The 19,090-nt window shown below is 43.3% G+C and overlaps 1 protein-coding gene across 1 annotated transcript; it reads left to right on the top strand.

Annotated features, from left to right (window-relative positions):
- The first annotated feature begins 4,148 nt into the window (after positions 1-4,148).
- LOC147887931 (BAG family molecular chaperone regulator 1-like) lies at positions 4,149-17,004 on the top strand. Its single transcript, XM_087393749.1, has 4 exons — positions 4,149-4,998; positions 5,841-6,097; positions 6,823-6,969; positions 16,278-17,004. Exons 1-4 carry the CDS (start codon positions 4,788-4,790, stop codon positions 16,470-16,472), a joined length of 810 nt encoding a protein of 269 aa, XP_087249875.1. The 5' UTR covers positions 4,149-4,787; the 3' UTR covers positions 16,473-17,004.
- Positions 17,005-19,090: the final 2,086 nt, after the last annotated feature.

The following is a 19,090-nucleotide window of genomic DNA, read 5'->3' as shown; positions in this document are numbered from 1 at the left end:
ATTTATGTACCAATCTCTCTCGTCACATGATAGAATACTTTATGTTTTGTGCGAGAGCATACTTTATGTGCCTATCTCCCTTGTTGCATGATAGAATGGTTTACATTTTTGTGCCATTCACATTGTGTCATAGATTGGACATACATGTCTTGATGCTTGTAAACTAGTTATTGGAAAGTTTGATGACTTGATCAATAAAATTTATCTAATGTATTGAAAATTTTTGTTGTGATATTTTGAATGGCTTTATGAGTCACACTGATTGTTAAAGAAACAAGTCTCTGAAAAGGAAAGTTTGTTAATAGATATATAGTTATTATATCAATGATTGGGATACTTATTATGATGTTCATGTAAAAATATATCATGATGTAATGACATGATTGTGTTCGATGATCATGTTCTATTTGATTGGAATTGGTTATTTCCAACACGTTATGGTCAACTCTTATATTGCATCAAAAGTAGGGACACAATTCTCATATTTTATGCTTTGCTTAGCTCAAGTTGCTTCAAGCCATTTCTCATAGCAACAATAATTGTACAATTTGATATTCTAAAAAGTTTCCTACATGCGACTTTTGAGATACATGCCATTGTTTAGGGACACTACACAAAAGTATGTTTGACCTAGGCAAAAAATCACCAAATTGCATATATGGTGTATAATTGCCTTGTCATGATGGATCTCCTCTAACTTTTAACGTTTTAAAACATGTCCAAAGATGTGTCAAGTAATTTCTCCTTGCCTTAATGCCAATTCTCAACAATGTTTGTCTATAAACTATTTACAACATGATTAGGTTGACCACGTTATAAACTATTGAAAATTGAATTTGGTAGAGGTATGTGGTACCATGATTTATGCAAAGTTTTAGATGTCTAAAATTGAAAGAATAAGTGAAGTCTCAATCATATAATATCAAAAGAGGCTTTAGAATTTACATGTTCCTTTCTCAAAGTAAAAAATATGTTATATTTGGTGCTTGAGAAATAATAAGAAACACTCCTCAAATTGTGTGAAAGGGCATTCAAAATTGTATGAAAAGTAGCATTGCTTTACTTTAGAGCCTAATGAATGCAATTGTTTTACATAGGTGGAAGCATCCTACAATATTGCCTCATGTAGTGCTTGATTGCATATCATTCAACTATAATTACAAAATTGGCATAAACCTTCATAAATTTGCATGCAAAGAAACATACATGAAACAAAACAATGCCCTCCCATGAAACCCACACAAACCTCACGTGCCTTATACACATTGCATGAGTCATACCGTAAAAATTCAATCAAATGGACAAGAAAATTTAAATTATTTTACTTTTCATTTTTAATCATTGATGTGGTGAGGACATAATGTGGAATATCCATGTAGATTAGGATAGTGAGGATAAGAAGAGGAGGGAGAAAACCACATCTAGAAATTGTTGGAAATATAGATGTTGTGGAATATCCATGTAGGCTAGGAAAAGTGATCATTAGAAGAGGAGGAAGAAAATGCTTTCTAAGGATTATTGGAGATGGATAGAGAGAGAGAGAGTATTCCCACACTCATAGGTGTGGTGGCAAATTCTGCAGAAATGGGCAGTGGTGGATCCCCCGGAGCGTTGAGGAATTCATTTGGCCACCTAGGTGGCACACTCGAGACATTCTCAAGCACCTAGGTGCGTGCACCCAGTGTGCATGGGAACAACTAGAGAGAGAGAGAGAGAGAGAGAGAGAGAGAGAGAGAGAGAGAGAGAGACGGCGCACACACGACTCTCCCAGTGAGGTTTTAACTGTAGCTTCATTTTTGCTTCTTGGAGAACCAAGGTGGAGCAGAGCTCACTGTTTAGCCTATGCAAATTCTGTAGTCTACCATAAATGAAGCATCCTAACGAATCCATCCAATGGGAACATGCCAAACACCTCCTTATTGTGTTAGTTGCCTTCATTGAAGGCTTACGGCACCTTTAATCCATTGCAAGATTTACAATGCTTGAACATAAATTTAATTTCCCTGGAAATCTATCATGCATGAGTATGTGTACCAGCCCTTACAGGCAAACCATATGTAATATATGCTACACCACTGAATTGCCTTACCAATCCATATGTATGGCATGCTATACTACCAGATTACCTACTAGCAGACTAATGGGATTAATGGTCACTACCTTGCATTTCATCGCCTTTGCAATGTGACTCAAAGCACTTGCATTTACCACTTAGGAGGAGGGGTTATGGTTGCTACACAATTGCCATGAAATTGATTTAGTCTTCCTTCCATCCTTCCTCCTTCCTCCTCATCGCCTCCAAACCCTTGACACTAGTTTGAAGCGTCTAGAACTTGTCACAAGGCATTTTACCCTTCAAAGAACTTAGTGGCAATTTTTCACCTTTCAAAAAAGGGCATTTTACAAAAGATTCCTTATGGCACCCTTCTTTACAAAGGAGGGCTTGGAAATTGACTTGCAAATGAATTTTCTGGTCTCCCTTCAAATTTCATACTTCACCCTTGGGTCCTTCACTCTCCACCTAGGAGCTATTTGTATCCCTTTCAATACTCTCTCCCCCTCCTTCACCCTACACTGAAAGCCAAGCCACACACCTAGTTCCATGCATGGCCAAACTTTGCACAATTGGCTGAGTAATACTCTAGCGATGCAATGAATAAGTAATCCCAATAAAAAAGAATGCAAGATGCCTAAGTCACTAAGTTCTTGGCACCACGAGGCAAACATCAAAACTTTATGAGTGATTTAGGTGGATGTTTTCATCGCGGATTGCTAGGTAAGATTCGATGTGTGGTTAACCGCCATGCAAAATACACTAAGGGTGTTTACACACTTAGCCTATTGTAGGCACGCCGACGGATCGTTGGGCAAGGTTGCCCGCCTGCGTCCAAAATGCATTCAATGCACCATGGGCAGGCATAAGCACCCTAAGAAGCTGTTCCCATGAACTCGAAGTGCGAGCACCCAAGTGGTGCAAGAAAGCGAAAACTCAAACGTGTAAGGTGGGTACCCAAAACGAATCCCTCAATGCGGTGGGAGGGATTGGATTGGCGAGCGGTGCTGATGTCTCCGGAATCTGCCACCGAACTTGTGAGTGCGGAAAGAGTTTCTGGTTTGTTCTTGGCACGCATTTCGAGGTGCGGAGGTAGAGGGTTTGAGTCTCTGTGTTTGTTGGTTTGTGAAGCTGGGAATATGAAGAATGCAGGTGAGGGGTCAAAGCAATTAGGTAGCTATTGAAGGTCACGTAATCTAATGCGAATAGGTAGGACGTTCTTTTCTGTGGCAATCAATACGAATCCGACGGCGGGAAGAGGGCCCAGATCTAGATGGACGGAGCAGAAGCGGCCACGTGCTGCGGAGGGAGAGGTCGGTGGCACGTCGGTACTCAAAGAGGAAATTAGAGTGGAATGCAGAGAGGGCTTGGAATGCGGGAGTTATTAAATGAGCCCAAAAATAAATAGGAAAAGGCAATAAATAAGAAAAGAAGACGGAAAAATTGAGGGAATCTAAGGGCTCACTCTCTCTCTAGCCGACAGTATTCTCTCTCTTCGGCTTTGGCCTGTTTTGGCCTTCTCTCTCCTATTTTGCCACTTCTCTCTCTTCCCCCTGTACTCTACGAGTGTTCTCTCTCTTCTGCTCTGGCCTGTTTTGGCCTCTTTTGCGACTTCTCTCTCTTCCCGTGTACTCTTGGCAAAGAATTCTCGCTCTTCCGCGTTGGCCTTCTCTCTCCTCTGTTATGGGCTCTTTTGCGATTTCTCTCTCCAGGTTTGCGACTTCTCTCTCTTCCCTTTGTCTTGAGTTTCTCTCTCTTCGGCTTTGGCCTGTTTTGGCCTTCTCTCTCCTCTGCAATAGCCTCTTTTGCGACTTCTCTCTCTTCCCCTGTCTCTACCATACACATTGCGTCTCTCTCTTCCTTGGCAGGGTCGTCTCTGTGTGTCTTTCTGTCTCTTCCTCATGGGTTGTTTCCAGTATTCTCTCTCTTCCTCTGCTGGCCTCTGTCCACAGCCTTCTCTCTCATCATCTCTCTTTTGGGTCCTCTCTCTCTTCCTCTGCTGGTCTCTTTCGAGCCTTTTCTCTCTCTTTCGCTTTGACGTCTCTTTTGGCCTTCTCTGCTTCTTTTCTCTCTCTTCCGGAATGGCTCCTTTTCAGGTTTCTCTCTCTTCCTCCTCGTCTTCCTCCTTGCTTTCTCCCAACTTCTTCTTCTTCTTCTTCTTCTTCCTCCTCCTCCTCAAGCTCCCAGCTCTCTGGGCTCTCTCCCCCTCAACAGAGCCTCCTCTCCTTCCCCAACAGTCGCTGCTTTCCTCTCTCCTTCCTTCCTGTTTCTGGGTTTCCTTGTAGCTCTGCAGAACCCCCCTTTCTTGCTTAATTCCGTTTTGGGCTGCTTGATTCCTTCTTGCGTTGCCCAACTTCTGCTGCAATTCTATCCTCTCGCTTGGTTTTGCTCCATCTGTTCTGCATCATTTTGGGCGAGCTTGCTCACAGCCACCACCCGATGGTTTGATTAGCCCAAATGTACCCTGCATCTTTCATCCGCGAATCTCTCCACAGATGCTTTGCCCAATTCCGGTTGGCACAGGGGTGCAATCACCTGCTCATCAGTTCTCGAGTTGCCTCCAAAGTGAGATGTCTGCATTGTTCCAAGGCCCTGGAGGACTGCAAGGAATCGCATTGCCTGAGGTGTAAAGTCAGCGTGCCCGCGGAGTTTTAGTGCACCACTTTATCACCGTCATTTTTCTGTGTTTGCTTCTCTCTTTCGTACTTTCTTTGTGAGAAAGGGGCCGATCGATATGAGTAAAGAAGGCTATCCGAAAAACGTTTTCGGCGGCAGCTCAGGCAATGCCGTTGGATCTCTTGATTGGGAGCTCCGGCCAGGAGGAATGGTGGTCCAGTTACGGGATCCAAATGTCGACGCAGCGTCAGCAGGGCCAATGATCAAAGTGAAAGTTTCATATGGTTTGTCAATTCACGAGGTGTCCATCGCGGCGCGTTCTACCTTCGGTACTGCTCATTTCTATGTTGTCGAAAAGGCAACTTTAATGAGATTCTTATGGAGTCTACAAATCGCTTCTTTCCGATAATTTATTCTAATTGCCTCACAGTAACTGTAGCTGCCTGCTAACCCATTAATGCCAGCGCAGGGAGATCAGTGTGCACAGGGTTGTTTGTCTGCCGTATCTGTTGAGAGCTCCAGCATGGGTTGGGTTGTTGCTGCATGAAGAGTTTTTTATAATGTGCGCTAGTAATTAGAACAGGTGTCTTCCTGACCATCGACACCTTTAGAAATGCCTTGATTCCCTTGATCCACGAAAGACGTATCACAGACGTAGCTTTTCATATAGGGACATCAGTCTTTCAACTTCTTGTAGCTTAAAACTTTTTGAGTGATGAGGGGACTATGAGAGTCAATTTCTTTGCGTGGCACTACCAAACGATGTTTGCGGCTTGGTCATGACTGCAGGGAAGGATACATGTTTCATAATTTGCGCTGATAAGAACATTATTGCTTGCATTTAGTCTGAATTGCTTTTGCCTTGTGCTGATTTTCTAAATGCATTATGTGGAGGTTTAAGTATTGGTTGTGGTATTTCTCTTCTCATTACAACTTTGAGGAACAAGATGTGCTTGTGATGAGTTCAGCTGTGCTTTTACTTATTCCAATGGAATGATGGTGCTCTTTCATTATATTCTTTTCTTCTGGTTTGCCCAGGACTAAGATCTTTTCCGAATCAGTAGTTAGATACAGGGGCAACTAGTGGGCATCTCATCTAGCGGTATCAATTGCTTGTTGATTTTTTCTTAGAAGCACTATATTTACAATTATCGATTCAAATGTCTTACAGGCGAATTGAAGAAGATCCTGGTCCAGGATACTGGATTGCAACCAAAAATGCAACGCCTTCTCTACAAAGGAAAGGAAAAGGACAGTGGTGCTTATCTTCACGAGGCTGGTGTAAAAGACAAATCCAAGATCATACTTGTTGAGGACGCTGCTAGCCGAGAGAAAAGACTAATAGAGTTGAGGAAAAATGAGGCTATTGCAAAAGCACACAAAACCGTTGCCGATGTGAAACAAGAAGTAGACAAACTTGCAGAAAAGGTAATGCCATTAGTAGTATGTTTTTCTGCAATGTCACTGAGGTATCTCTTGTTGTGTTGTTTGAATCTTTTACACGTTCGATCCTGATCAAATGATACCTATTGCAGTCTGTCTCATTTTAATGCTATGTTCCAGTGCATGGGAAGCAAAAGTAAATGCACTTCGTTTCATTTGTGTTGCATTACTGGACCAATTGTGTCCCCAATCGCTTTCTGTGTCTTCTGCAGCCAAGTTTATTAATGTGAAGACTGTGAAATACCTTGTTGGTAAATCTAGGTACTTTGACTCTGGTGTAGGCTCATAGAGATGATGCATATGCATATGAGATGTTTGGTCAATAATTGTGTGCATTGTCCTGCATGTATGCACTGTGTGCATGCAGGCGGCCCCCTCCATACTACATCATGCAGTTTATGTATGACAGGCTTCACCATTTGGGACCACCATTTTGAATTCATCAATATCATGGACAATGATGAATGCTTTGATTAGTGAGATGGTACGGCACATGTATGCTGCATCTGTATGCATTGTATTTATCCAGAGTCAGGCATTCTCGAACACATAGATATATGGATGTCTAGTTTATGGGCTTGCCAGTTTCATCTGCGTACTCTTGTTATTTATCGTCATGAGGCTTTTACGGGTCTGATTGGCCTGCTTGCCATTCTTTTAATGGTGCACTTTATTCCCCTGAAGTAAGAAGTTGGAATGTGAAATTGCAGGTTTCTGCTGTTGAAGCTGCAGTCCTCAAAGGAAAGAAGCTTGCAGATGTTGAATTTACGGGACTAACAGAATCACTGATGTGCCAACTGCTGAAGTTAGATGGAATCAAAGCCGAAGGAGATACCAAATTGCAAAAAAGAATCTTGGTTAGTATTCCACGCCCCCCTGGAAACCCCCCCCCCCCCCCCGCCCCCCCCGCCCTCCCTCCTTTCCCCCACCCTCTATCCCCATTTTGTAAAATGTTTGCATGTCTCAGATGCATACAGTTTCTTCCTGGTTGGACTGCTTTATTGCTTTGTAGTCTGGGATGGTTCCTGCTAAACTCCTGATTGGCTCTAAAGTTATTTGGGACCATTTCTTTCTTCTTGCATTTGTACCTGTGTTCAGTGCCTGCTCTGGTGCACGTCTCCTGAAATGAAGTCTGTCATGCAGCAGCACTCCCTCCATGGGACTGCTTTTGCTATAGCGTTGATTGTTGATCAGAAGATCTTTAGGATTCATGCAAACAATTATTCCGCTGATTTTCTCTTGTATAACTTTCTTGTTTGTATATTTGGACTTTGGGTTGGGCTCTTTGGAGTCTGTGCTGCTGGTCGCACTGGGTGACTGCCTGTACAATCACTTTGAAATTCAAGAAAGGGTATATAGCACAAACCCCATGCATTTGTGTGAGCATAGTGTTAATCGAAAGCATATGAAAATGCATAAAAGTCTATGAACAATGTGAAGTGCTATGTTACAAAGGGAGGTACCTCGCGCTCACCCCTCCTTTCCAATAATTTTTTTGTTGGGTCCCTCTCTCCATGCTCTGTGGGGCCTGGGCTTAGCATGATTGCAGAAGCAGGTCTCTAGTAACATAGTTAAAGTTCTCGGTCTAAGCGCACAGGTTTTGGCACAAGTGAGGTGCTTGAAAGAGGTGAACTCAATTCTGCAAATTGATTGCAGATTTGCAATGCTAATAGATCAACCTTGGTGGCAAGATGGTTGTCGATCAAATCCTTTGACATGTCTCCATCAAAGAGACGTAACCTTGCGTCTCCTTATCTGGGCATAACACATGAAAACATCTATAACAGGGTTACTCGAGGCGCTTCTTGTGACTGCAGAGATGACGCTTGGAACTGAGAAGATCTTGCTAGTGGTGGGGCTGTGCTGCTGATGGAGATGTCCGGGTTCAACCTCGCTATAAGCCTTATAAAGTCACACGTTATGCAGGCCACCTCTTTGTTGGAGCCATCTTTCCATCTCTTTGTTGGAGCCATCTTGTCTATGTTCAATATGTATGATCTTGTTAAGAAGCCATTTTTTTTAAATTTGTCGTGGCCATCTTCATGGCAATGGTAACAGAGATATTCCTCGTCATTTCTTTAGTTTTCGTTCGCGTCAAGGAAACCGCCATACTTGCTATTTGCCACCACTTTCCTTTCGAATGTGTTGCTAGGCTTGTTACCTCTTGGGCCTATGGAGGCCTTGTGCTTTGTATAGAGTGGTTCTTGGATCCTTGACCTTGCTCATGAGCTCAAAATTTTTAGGGAGCTCACATTTTGTATCATATTCATGTTGAATGAAGCTTCAGACATATCATCGAATATCGAATTTGAGGCCATGGAGAAACGTACTGGTTTTATTCCATTGTTCCCCTGCAACCACATTGCCAATGCAGGAAACTATTCTCATGGTAGTTGACCGAATTTGTTGCCCCTTGGGTCGTCTCCAAGATCTATGCCTTCAATTGGTCCAATTACTGTGGTGGCAAGAATTTGGCACGGATGTTTTCGAAGAAATCCTCCCAATCATAGTAAGTAATCTTCTGAATGGCATCATAACAGTTTGTGCATCAGTTATGGCACTAGGTGTGTAAGGTGCCGGTCCCGAGAGAGAGCCAAAATCCCAAGTCGCTAGCCTTCAGTCCGAGTGCACGCCGATGAGACCCACCTTGGACGCGTCGCGCTATGCGTAGGAGGGGTCACGAACCCTTGCGACACCGTCGTCCTGCTAAGCCGAGGTCCAAGATGGTTGCCGAGGGGTCGCGAACCTTAGTGAAACACCCTCGTGGCCGACTCCGCGTCTTGGCCAAGGTCTAGCCTACGCGACTAGTACCTCGCAACCCGAATGTTGCAACGAGCTTAGACTAGTTTCCTAGAATGGACCCATTCGATCCGTTGTCCCGAGCACGAAGAGCTTGTCGTGCCCTACGCATTGGCATAGGTTTCATCCCAATCCGAATCCGTATGAGCAAGATATGACCAAAAACGTAATCCGGGGTCTCCGCGACCTGTGTCACCTTGTCTGTCGAGGTCACTAGGCCGTCACGCCTTGCGCGTCGCGTCCCGAACCCAAACACCCAAGCCCCCACTTGGACGTTTTCCCCCGATCCCCCTCTCTTCAACGTGCGCTCACCCCACCCCATGCGTGAGAATGCAAGCAGAAAACCGTAAGAGAAAGCTCGGGCGCTGAACGTTTGTCTGTATTCCGAAACGTCAAGGCGTCACGGTCTCAGTGGTATGGCAGAGGCAAGCAACTCCCATATACTCTCCACCGTTCGAAAAGAGTTGAAGTCCGCTTCAACGGTACAATCAACTTAGACTGCCGCCCCGGGAGACCTGGCTACGACACACACTCTAACCTAGCACACACATCTAAGCTAGAGTTAGTACCTCACGTGCAGATTCAACGTTACGTGCTTTTCCTGAGACTTGCTGTCTTGGGCAGATTCGGCGTTGTCCTTTGTGAGAGAAGGAAGGAGCTTCCACATTCAAGCGTTTCAAGTTAGGCTTGCAGTATGGATATTAAAGGGCCAATACGTCAGGTCATTACACCTTGCCATGGCATCCAGTTCAACCATTCCAAATTTTGGTGAGGCTGGAAAGTTGATGGAAGCAACAATCTAAAGTTTGGAGCCCGCTAGTAGCAGGAAGTTATGGAAGGTGACGGAAGGAACGGAGCTGAGACAGGCTGATGTCAGGGATTCAACAATGAAGGTTATGATTCTGGCAGGACTAGACAAGGTGAGAGAGTGGAAACTAAAAGATACAGTTACACTCTCCATGGGTGATTGCGGATGCGGAAATTCCCCGTATTCAGTTAGTAGAGACGGCACATGAAGCATGGGAGATAATGAAGGATCTCTATGAAACCAAAAATCCAGCGAGGATCATCACACTTGTTTACCATATGTGGACAACCACCAAATGGTCATGCTCTCGGTCAATGATCTACAGAGGGTGGTTGGTAGCAACCATTGCAACTAGAAAACGATTAAAGAGGATTACCTTTGGAGGAGTTGGATCCGTTGTTGCTTCAAGAGGAGACTCAGATGAAGCTGCAAGAGGAGGCCCAGAAGGCATTTATTGGCAAGGGCAAGCCTCCTGGGATGATTAAGCCCTAGAAAAAGGATGCGAAGGACTCGTTAAAGTACGATGACTCTTCAAATGTTGAAAGCTTATTGAACCGTAGAATGGACATTTCAGGGATTCAACTAAGGCCAAAAGCGAATGCTTTGAAAGAAGAGTGAACTGGGCGAAGCAGTGATTGGGCGAAAGGCGAGGGCTTAGTGTGAAGCAGCTCTTGCCCCCCCTTCTACCTTCTAAATCAGTAGGTGCTTGAATCTTCTACCTTTCTACCTTCACAAATTAGTTGTGAATGCGATGGGTAGTACCCATCGCAAATGTCAGAAAAGATCATGTATATAGAGTCCTAGGAGTTAGTGTTGTTCTTGCTACCAAAGCAACATGGGTGCCTACACTGCGGCCTCTTATTGGGTTGTATGTGATTGCTGATTTGTAATAGAAGAGAGCTGTTTCCCATTCGTGTGCATACATCTCTCTCTCTCTCTCTCTCTTTGCTTTCTAAGTTGTCATCTCTCTCTCTCTCTCTTTGCTTCCTAAGTTGTCCTTCCCCTTGCCACCACGCTATGTATTCACTGCAACTCGATTTACTTCGTTCGTCAAAGAGCAGACACCCCATTGGTCATCTGGAAACGACAATTGTCCCGCATACCCAAAGCGAAACGCAAGGCAACGGGACGAACTGAAGCATCAGCATGCAGTATCACGATTTGGCGATCTTGCTTGAGATTGTGAAGTGGTTTGCACTGGACAAACCAGTGGAGTGCTGACGTGCCGACTTGCAATGAATGTCGGAAACAATAGACGCAAGAACACGAGGTCAACTAAGAGACCAACAAAAGAGAAAAGAGCAGATCGTCGAAATCAAATCTCAGGCGAGAGGACTTTGGATGATGACTGAAGAAGCAGCCTTGATTGAGGGAAGTTAGCAAGCTGAATGGTTCGCCAGCATCTTCGTTGAACGAAGAAAAGAGGAGGAATCGATTAAGAGAGTCAAAGAAACCCACCTCCAACGAATTGGGGGATTTGGCAAGGACTAGGAAGCGGATCCTCACAACCATCACAAGGGCTAAGACCTGGAACAAGCAACAATGGACAGATTCGGATCCAGCTCACCCATGAAATTCCGAAAATTCATGGGAGTCCAGGGAGAGAATTTCCGATCTCAGCTGCATAATTTTCTGCAAATGGTTGCAATTCTACAAGTCAACGCGGAGGAAGAGTACTTGATCTACTTCCCCACCACGTTTGTAGACAAAGCCATCGGGTGGGATGACCAGCACCCCGAGGAGCGATTCGCCACATGGGATGAGTTGAAAGCTGCGTTTCCTGAAAAGTTTCCAGCACGAACTCTGCAAGGAAGATGTATTGCCCACTTAACCAATAGCATATTTTATACTATGTTCTACCCCACTGTTGGGCACTGATGACGTTACCCCACTGTTGGGCACTGATGACGTCAGTGAGGTAGTTCCTGCTATGGGTGATGGAGCCTATGGTTTTCAACCTTATGAGTGACTATCATGAGATTGAAACTGCACTGAGTTGTGTTTTTAGAGGATGAGTTTGGGAATGTTCCTGGATTCATCTAGGTATACCAACAATTACATGGGACAAATTGCTCAACAGGTAGATGGCGGTCAAAAGGGGGAACATGGAACTTCGAGAAAAGAAGAAAGTGTTGTAGGTGGATAGAGATGAAGAAGACGAAGACAAAGACAAAGACGAAGTGATGATGAAAAAGGACACCAAAGAGAGAAGGAGCTAAAGAAGCTTTCAAAGAAAATGGGCATAAGAGATACCCCAAGAAGGGTGAAGCGTGGTGCCATAAGTGCAAAGTGGACGGCAAAAAATAGAACATGACACAAGAAGACTAAGCCATGACCTCAACAAGCAAAAGGAACCCTTCATCTAATAAGCTGGGTAGTCATCCGATCGGCAACCAACGAATGATTGATCGATTGATTGAATGAACGAATGAAGGACGGCAATGAATCCGGGAGCGAAGACAAACCCAACGGACCAACAAGCAAAACAGATTAACTCAACCAAGGAGAAGTTCCGAGAATTGAATGTGACGAGCTCCATCGGCGAACTGATGGAACTTGCTCACCACTGCAAAATCCTTTCAAAGTCCAATCATTAACGAACGACCGTGGTAGCACCCCTTATGATAAGGATTGAGGAGACCGAAACGACGATCTGGGACGTGGTCAACGTCAAAAGTCCGAAGTCACAGGAGTGGACACCATAATGAAAAACTTAAATTTTATGATTCAAAATTTGTATTGCGGATCAGAGGTTGGTAGTGCCCATAGGCATGCTTAAGGATGTCTGCATCAAGATTAATGGAGCATAATTCACGATCACATTCATCAAGGTCAAAATGGAAAGCAAAGAAGGGTACCCGATGCTGTTGGGACGACCTTGGTTGAAGGGTGCCAAGGTTCCCACAATTGGGGAGGAGAGATCCTCGAAATCGCTCAAGACAGAAAGGACATGCAGAGATGATGGGCAAGAGCACGATCTAGAAAGATTGCAAGCCCGAATGCTGGGAGGTGGAAGACGCCTACACCTCCGACATTGAGAAAGGGCTACTAGCCCTCAACATTGTGTCCGTCGCAATGATTGACGCAATGTGGATAGCAACCGAAAGGCTCATGGCCTTTCCAAAAGGCTTCATCGAAGATGAAGAACAAAAGATGTCCAAGAACAACCAACAAACCAATTTCAGCTGAGTCAGTGGGCAGAAAACGAATCATTGAAGGTCTGGCAATTAGAGAAATCGATGTATGATACTTTGAAGCATTGAAGTTGATCCAAATCAACGAATAACTTCCTCAAGGAAGCCGACTAAAGCATTCGGCACTAGCGATACAGAATGAACCCTAACCTTGTCCTGTAAGTGAAGGCAAAAATCGACCAACTGCTCAAGACAGGTTTCATCTACCAGGTTAACCGAAGCGATTGAGTATTTCCAATCGTCATCATACCAAAGAAGAATGGCAAGTTGCGAGTCTGGATAGACTACCGGAAGTTGAACGAGTTGACCATGAAAGACCTCTTTCCGTTACTGTTCGTTACTGTTCATAGACACCATCCTGGACAAGGTAGTAGGGCACAAGATGTATTTGTTCGTGGACAGATACAATTGGTATAATCAAATCATGCTAGCCAAAGAAGACCAAGAAAAGATGACATTCATCACCGTATGAGAGGCATACTCAAGTATAGTGATGCCGTTTGGATTGAAGAATGCACCGGCCATGTTTCAATGCTTCATGGCATAAACCTTCCAAGCAGCAAGCACACTTGGAATGTTTGCAAAAGGTGTTCCAGAAATGCTGGGGGACCCTCGACCCATACAAGTGTGTATTTTTTGTGTTCTCAGGGGTGTTGCTTGGTCACACAATTGCTAGCGAGGGCATCATGACTGAAAAATTTAAGATCCATGGAGCTGAACAATGTCAAGCAAGTACACTCATTCGTGGGTTTCCTTAGCTTCTACAGATGCTTCATTAAAAACTTTGCTAAAGTAGTTCCTCCTTAGCTTCTAAGGATGCTTCATTAAAAACTTTGCCAAAGTAGTTCCTCAGCCAACAAGAGCATTTCATTAAAAACTTTGCCAAAGTAGTTCCTCCTTAGCTTCTAAGGATGCTTCATTAAAAACTTTGCCAAAGTAGTTCCTCCTTAGCTTCTAAGGATGCTTCATTAAAAACTTTGCCAAAGTAGTTCCTCAGCCAACAAGAGCATTTCATTAAAAACTTTGCCAAAGTAGTTCCTCAGCCAACAAGAGCAGATACAAAGTTTGAATGGAGCGAAGCATTCCAAATCTTGCAAGCGATGACCTTGCAAGATGTCATAAAGGTCCGAATCCTCTCGAAGCCAGACTTGAATTTAATCTTCCATGTGCATGTGGATGCATTGGAGATGGCGGTTGGGTCCATTTTGGCTCCGCCTGAAGGAAACTTGGATTTCTTGATCTACTACATGAGCCGATTGCTCTCATTGGCAGAGATGAACTAGTTGGTTGTTGGAAAACTGCCACGCATGGCCACGTGGCACTACTTGGGATGCCAGCCGGATGTGAGTGTCCCTCTCCTTACCCCATAGCCACGCAATGCCTTTCCTTCACCCAAAAAGAGCCGGTTGGGATGAAGGTGAGGGGTTATTCCCCTTAATATATCCAAGGTTCACAAATTTGCACCATTGCCTATGGGATTAGTCCCAAGGCCTTCCGCCACGTGTCATTGGGTGTACTGATGAGGCTTCAAACTCCCCAGTTTCACATAGTAGCCAAGGTGCCACGAGGGGGTTAGGACCACACACAAGGCCACATAGGTCTGTATTTCCAATAGTGGTGTACAATTCCAAAAAATTTAGCACTATCTACTCAGCAACCCATTTGTCTTCTATGTGGATCCTCAAACATTGCTCTTTTGATCAACAAAACTATTATGAAGCCACGATTGACCTGGTGGATGCTATTGCTCGGGAATTCGATTTCAAGATCATCCAGAATTTGGGTTCATCACATTGTGGAGTTGATTAATGGTCTGGCACTGAAGATAAGAAATCTTGCAAAGGGATTGATGATAGTCTTCATGATGCTAGCCTATTTATGGTGTCGATGTACAAAGACAAGCACAAAGAGATCATCCAATATTCTTGACGGCAGCAAAATTTTCCAAAGATGCCAACAAGGACGAGCAGCGAAGGATCATGCTCAAATCTGAGGAGTATTAACTGATCGACAGCCTTTGTACTTAAAAGAGGGGACATGCGATGCGTCTTTCCACACGAAAGAGCATCATCATGGATGAAGGACATCAAGGGGTAGCCAATGGTCATTTCTCCATCGAAGTCACGGTAAGGAAAATCTTAAGTGCTCGATTAGTGTGGAGCACATAGACACGCAGATGTTGCAAAAACTGCAAAAACTATGGTGCTTGTCAAGGAATCGGAAGTTCAACCTTCCAAGACCAGATGCCACTGCATCGGACCTACCAATGGGAACCGTTTAAAAAATGGGGATTGGAATTTCATTGGTTTGTTCAACATGGCCATGCATCTAGGCCAAAACAAATGCATTGTGGTGGCGACTGATTATGTCATGAAATGGGCCGAAGCAAAAGCCCTCAAGGACAACTAGCTTGAAGCACCGCAAGATTCTTGTACGAGAATGCCATCTACAGATTTGGGTGTCCCATTGAGATAATATACGACCAAGGGGTGCACGTCATCAATTTGGTCATCGATGGGGTTTCTCATTGGGATCACAAGCTGCAAAGAACACTATGGGCCTACTGAATGGTATTCAAGGTCACAACGAAGCGCACACACTCCAGCTTTGGAGCTGTCGTACCAGTGGGGCCGTACAGGTCCGTACACACACACACACACACACATTATATGCATATGTGTAGCTCCAAGGGTATTGGTCTTGAAAACTGTAGGGATAGGAAATTCCATGGATAGAACATCTTTAACCCTTTTGTAAATTAAGCCCCCTGAAGTAGAGATATCCTACTGCAAGATCTCTTGCAATTTCAAGCTGTAGTTATCAAAGTACTAGGTTATAATTTGGACTTTGGTTTAATCCAGAAGTGTTTTTTGCATATTAAGCGTCTTGTGCCTTTATTTTGGACATGTGACTTCAAGTTTTAATCAATAATATGAGCATATGAGATAAATGTCTGCATATCACTCTCCAAGCTGTATTTATTTTCAGAAGTTCAAAGTTATGGTCTACTCAAGGTATTCTTTGGGAAAGAGCTTTGAAAGAATGTTATCATGGGTTTCAAGTTATGTTGCCATTGTTTATTAACTTTCAGTAATCATGGAAGCAGGGCACGTTGATGGGTGTTGAAATGTGAACGTTGAACTGGGGTGTATTACTCTGTTTATGAGTGTTGTGACTAGGAGCATTCTAGCTTGCATATGATGTTAGGCATCATGGAGGTGCTTTAAGTGCTCGTCTATTAGAAACGCCAGTCCAAATCATTTTGGTCACCTGGACTTGGATCTTTTATTAGCAATAATCCGTTGTTGGTTTTAATTTGGTCGTAATGCAATGGTTTCTGACTAGAAGGGTATGTGCAATGCAGATTAGGAGGGTACAAAAGTATGTGGAGGCCCTGGATGCTTTAAAAATACGAAATGATACGCCAAATAATGCCAGTAGCACAGTAGTAACCACCACATGGGAGACATTTGATACTGGTTTTGGAAGTCTCAGTCTCAGTGTTCCACCACCTTCCACGTCTGCAACCTTAATGACAGACTGGGAACAATTTGACTGATCCTGCAAGGACGTGCTTACTGTATTCTCGATGCAATGGTACGGAGTTTATTCAATGTGATCTGGTGTTTGCTCTCTTGGTTATTTCTTCTCAAAATAAGGGGCTTCATGATGCCTCGTGCTCAGAGCAAGTAGAATGATGCCTTATGCTCAGAGCAAGTAGCATGATGCCTTGTGCTCAGAGCGTGTAGATTTCTGGGCACTAGAATATCTGAGAATGCATTTCAGATCTCTGGCCTGCAAACACTTTATTCTTAAACGGTATATTCGATGAAATTGATGTAGCACATGTAGTTCTGAAATGCTTCTTGAAGCCTTGAACATTTCTGGCCATTTTCACTTCTAATTAAGGGTGTAAGTGGATTTGATGCCATTGATATTTTTATTTCTGGCCAACATTGCTGGCGCCCTTCTGTTCTTCCGACATACGAATTTGAGTATGTGCCTATGTAAAAAGCTGTTCTGTTATTCTGCTTCAAAGTAGACTTTTTTTGAAGCGTTCCATCCCTTCATGGAGATATGAGCTTTGTAAGATTGTGACAGTTTGTAAGGTGTGCAGCTATTAAAAGGTGTCTCCTTAGAGAAGTTGGAGAGATCACACTGTTATCGTGATTTAATGAATATGTGGTGTATGCTAAGGGTATATGGAGGGATGGAGAAGGTTCATTGTTTAGAAGTTAGCTCATTTGGTCAAGTTGACCATGTTCATGGCATGTTAATGGGTGTCTAGTGTTAGGATTAGTGGTATTTAGGCTATTGTAATGAGTTTTAGGTTTAGGTTTTTGGGTTGCTCCAGGATCCATTCTGCACCAAGCTTGAATTTTCTTATACTCATGGTGCAAAGAGTGGGTCAAGAAGTTCAAGATTTCAATTCCTAAAGCTCAAGCTATGTTCATTCAAATCTTGTATATAATTTTATTGCGAGTTATGTGCGTCGGAAAAAAGATTTGTACAAAGAAAATCATGAAAACAAGCTGAGTCAAACTCAAATTTGAGGTAAAAATGAAAGGTCTCTTGAGTTTGTAGTAGAGATATTCTTAGCATCCTATGTATCCAAACCTCAAGGGTCTTCTTTCAAGCTTTGGAGTATTACAACTTGCTACTAAGCTCTAAAAAAGAGCTTCCAAGGAGCCAAGGTATGAGCTCATAACATAGTTGATGAAGCCACATGATGTTCAAGAAAAGCAAAGCAACCCAAGCATTCGATAGCAATTGAGGTGGAAGTAGGTGGAGATAGAAATTCTGAAGCTTTCAACCCAAATGAAATGACAATTTGAACAAAATGGTCCAAGTAGTGGAGGCTCATGATGGAGCTTCCTTTTCCCATGTGATGTTTAGCAACCCCCTTATCAAAGAATCACGTTTTACCAACTTTTAATGGAGATGGATGACTTTATTTGCATTTAGAAAAAGCAATCTCTTATTTATAACCAAAGCAACATATCAACGCATCGTAAGAATAAAAGAACCTCTAAAAAGAACCCTTTGATGTGGAGAACTCGTATCAAGCCCTTTAACATTCCTCTTTACCAACAGAGTCATACACCTAACCTCATATGGAAACCTAAAGTTATGTTACGGTGTTGTCTTAGCTCTCTTGCAATCTCACATGTTGTTTGTGAGTTGCCTCCCTCACTTCGTCTTCCTCCACGTCCTCCTCCTTCAATTCCTATAGCTTCCTCAGTTCCAAGAGTTTTTGCTTCTCGAGGCTATAAAAGAAGACTCCTTTACCTAGATAGATTAATGTCTCTGGGTCTTTTTCAATAAAAGTTTTCGAAATATAATGTCAAAGTTCTTTTTAAACTTCAAATACACCTTGGAAAACTTCTCTTTTGAGGATTTGAATCTAAATAAGCTCCATTATATACAACCCTTCCAAAAACCTAAGGATATCCCACCAACAACAAGAGACAACCAGTTGATTTGCTATTCTCGTGTAAGCGGGATATCCTACCCTATGCCTACTTGACATATATGCTGGTGAGATTGATAGTGCTCCTACATGCCTTGCATTAGATTTGGCTAGTTGTCCATTAAACACCTTGATTGTTGCATCAGCTTGGCTTTTACCTATACAACCAACATACAAACATTTAGGATTAAGAGCTGAAAATTTAAATTGAAAGTTCTTCTCAGAAACCAACCATATGGCAAAGCATGTGCTCTCAGAAAAGACCATTCGACCCACTTGGTTTTAATTGAATTCCCTAGGAGGATAGAATTTTAGCTAATGGGCTCTCCTTTGGCCATTTGGAGAACTTACCACACCCTGTCCTCTTTTTGTCTTAGGCATTTCTTTCATCTCCCATCATCTTTGCCTATCCTTTCCCCTCTGGTGTTTGTCTTTGCCTATCCTTTCCCCTCTTTTTGTCTTGGACATTTCTTTCATCTCCCATTGTCTTTGCCTATCCTTCCCCTTTGATGTTTGTCCAACCTACCTTGTGAAGGATGAGCTAAAGCAATGTATATATATTTTTGGGATGTCTTTGTGCCAAATCATTGAAAACCTTTTCATCTAGGCCCAAGGATTATAAGAACACTTCCACCTTTGGTTCAAGACCATGATAATATTCCTAGTGCCAGACTTGGGGTTGGGATAGGCAACTGAACTTTTTTCAA

Source organism: Dipteris shenzhenensis, chromosome 22 (genome assembly GCF_047967505.1).
Source record: "Dipteris shenzhenensis isolate YYH24624 ecotype China chromosome 22, Dip_SZ_1.0, whole genome shotgun sequence".
Taxonomy (NCBI): domain Eukaryota; kingdom Viridiplantae; phylum Streptophyta; class Polypodiopsida; order Gleicheniales; family Dipteridaceae; genus Dipteris; species Dipteris shenzhenensis.
This window is presented reverse-complemented; position numbering and strand designations above follow the sequence as displayed.

Bases quoted from the DNA above. Each gene is read 5' to 3' on its own strand.
- LOC147887931 (XM_087393749.1), top strand. From the start codon at position 4,788: ATGAGTAAAGAAGGCTATCCGAAAAACGTTTTCGGCGGCAGCTCAGGC. The intron at 4,999-5,840 runs GTACTGCTCATT...AATGTCTTACAG, and splicing joins CGCGGCGCGTTCTACCTTCG to GCGAATTGAAGAAGATCCTG. The intron at 6,970-16,277 runs GTTAGTATTCCA...TGTGCAATGCAG, and splicing joins AATTGCAAAAAAGAATCTTG to ATTAGGAGGGTACAAAAGTA.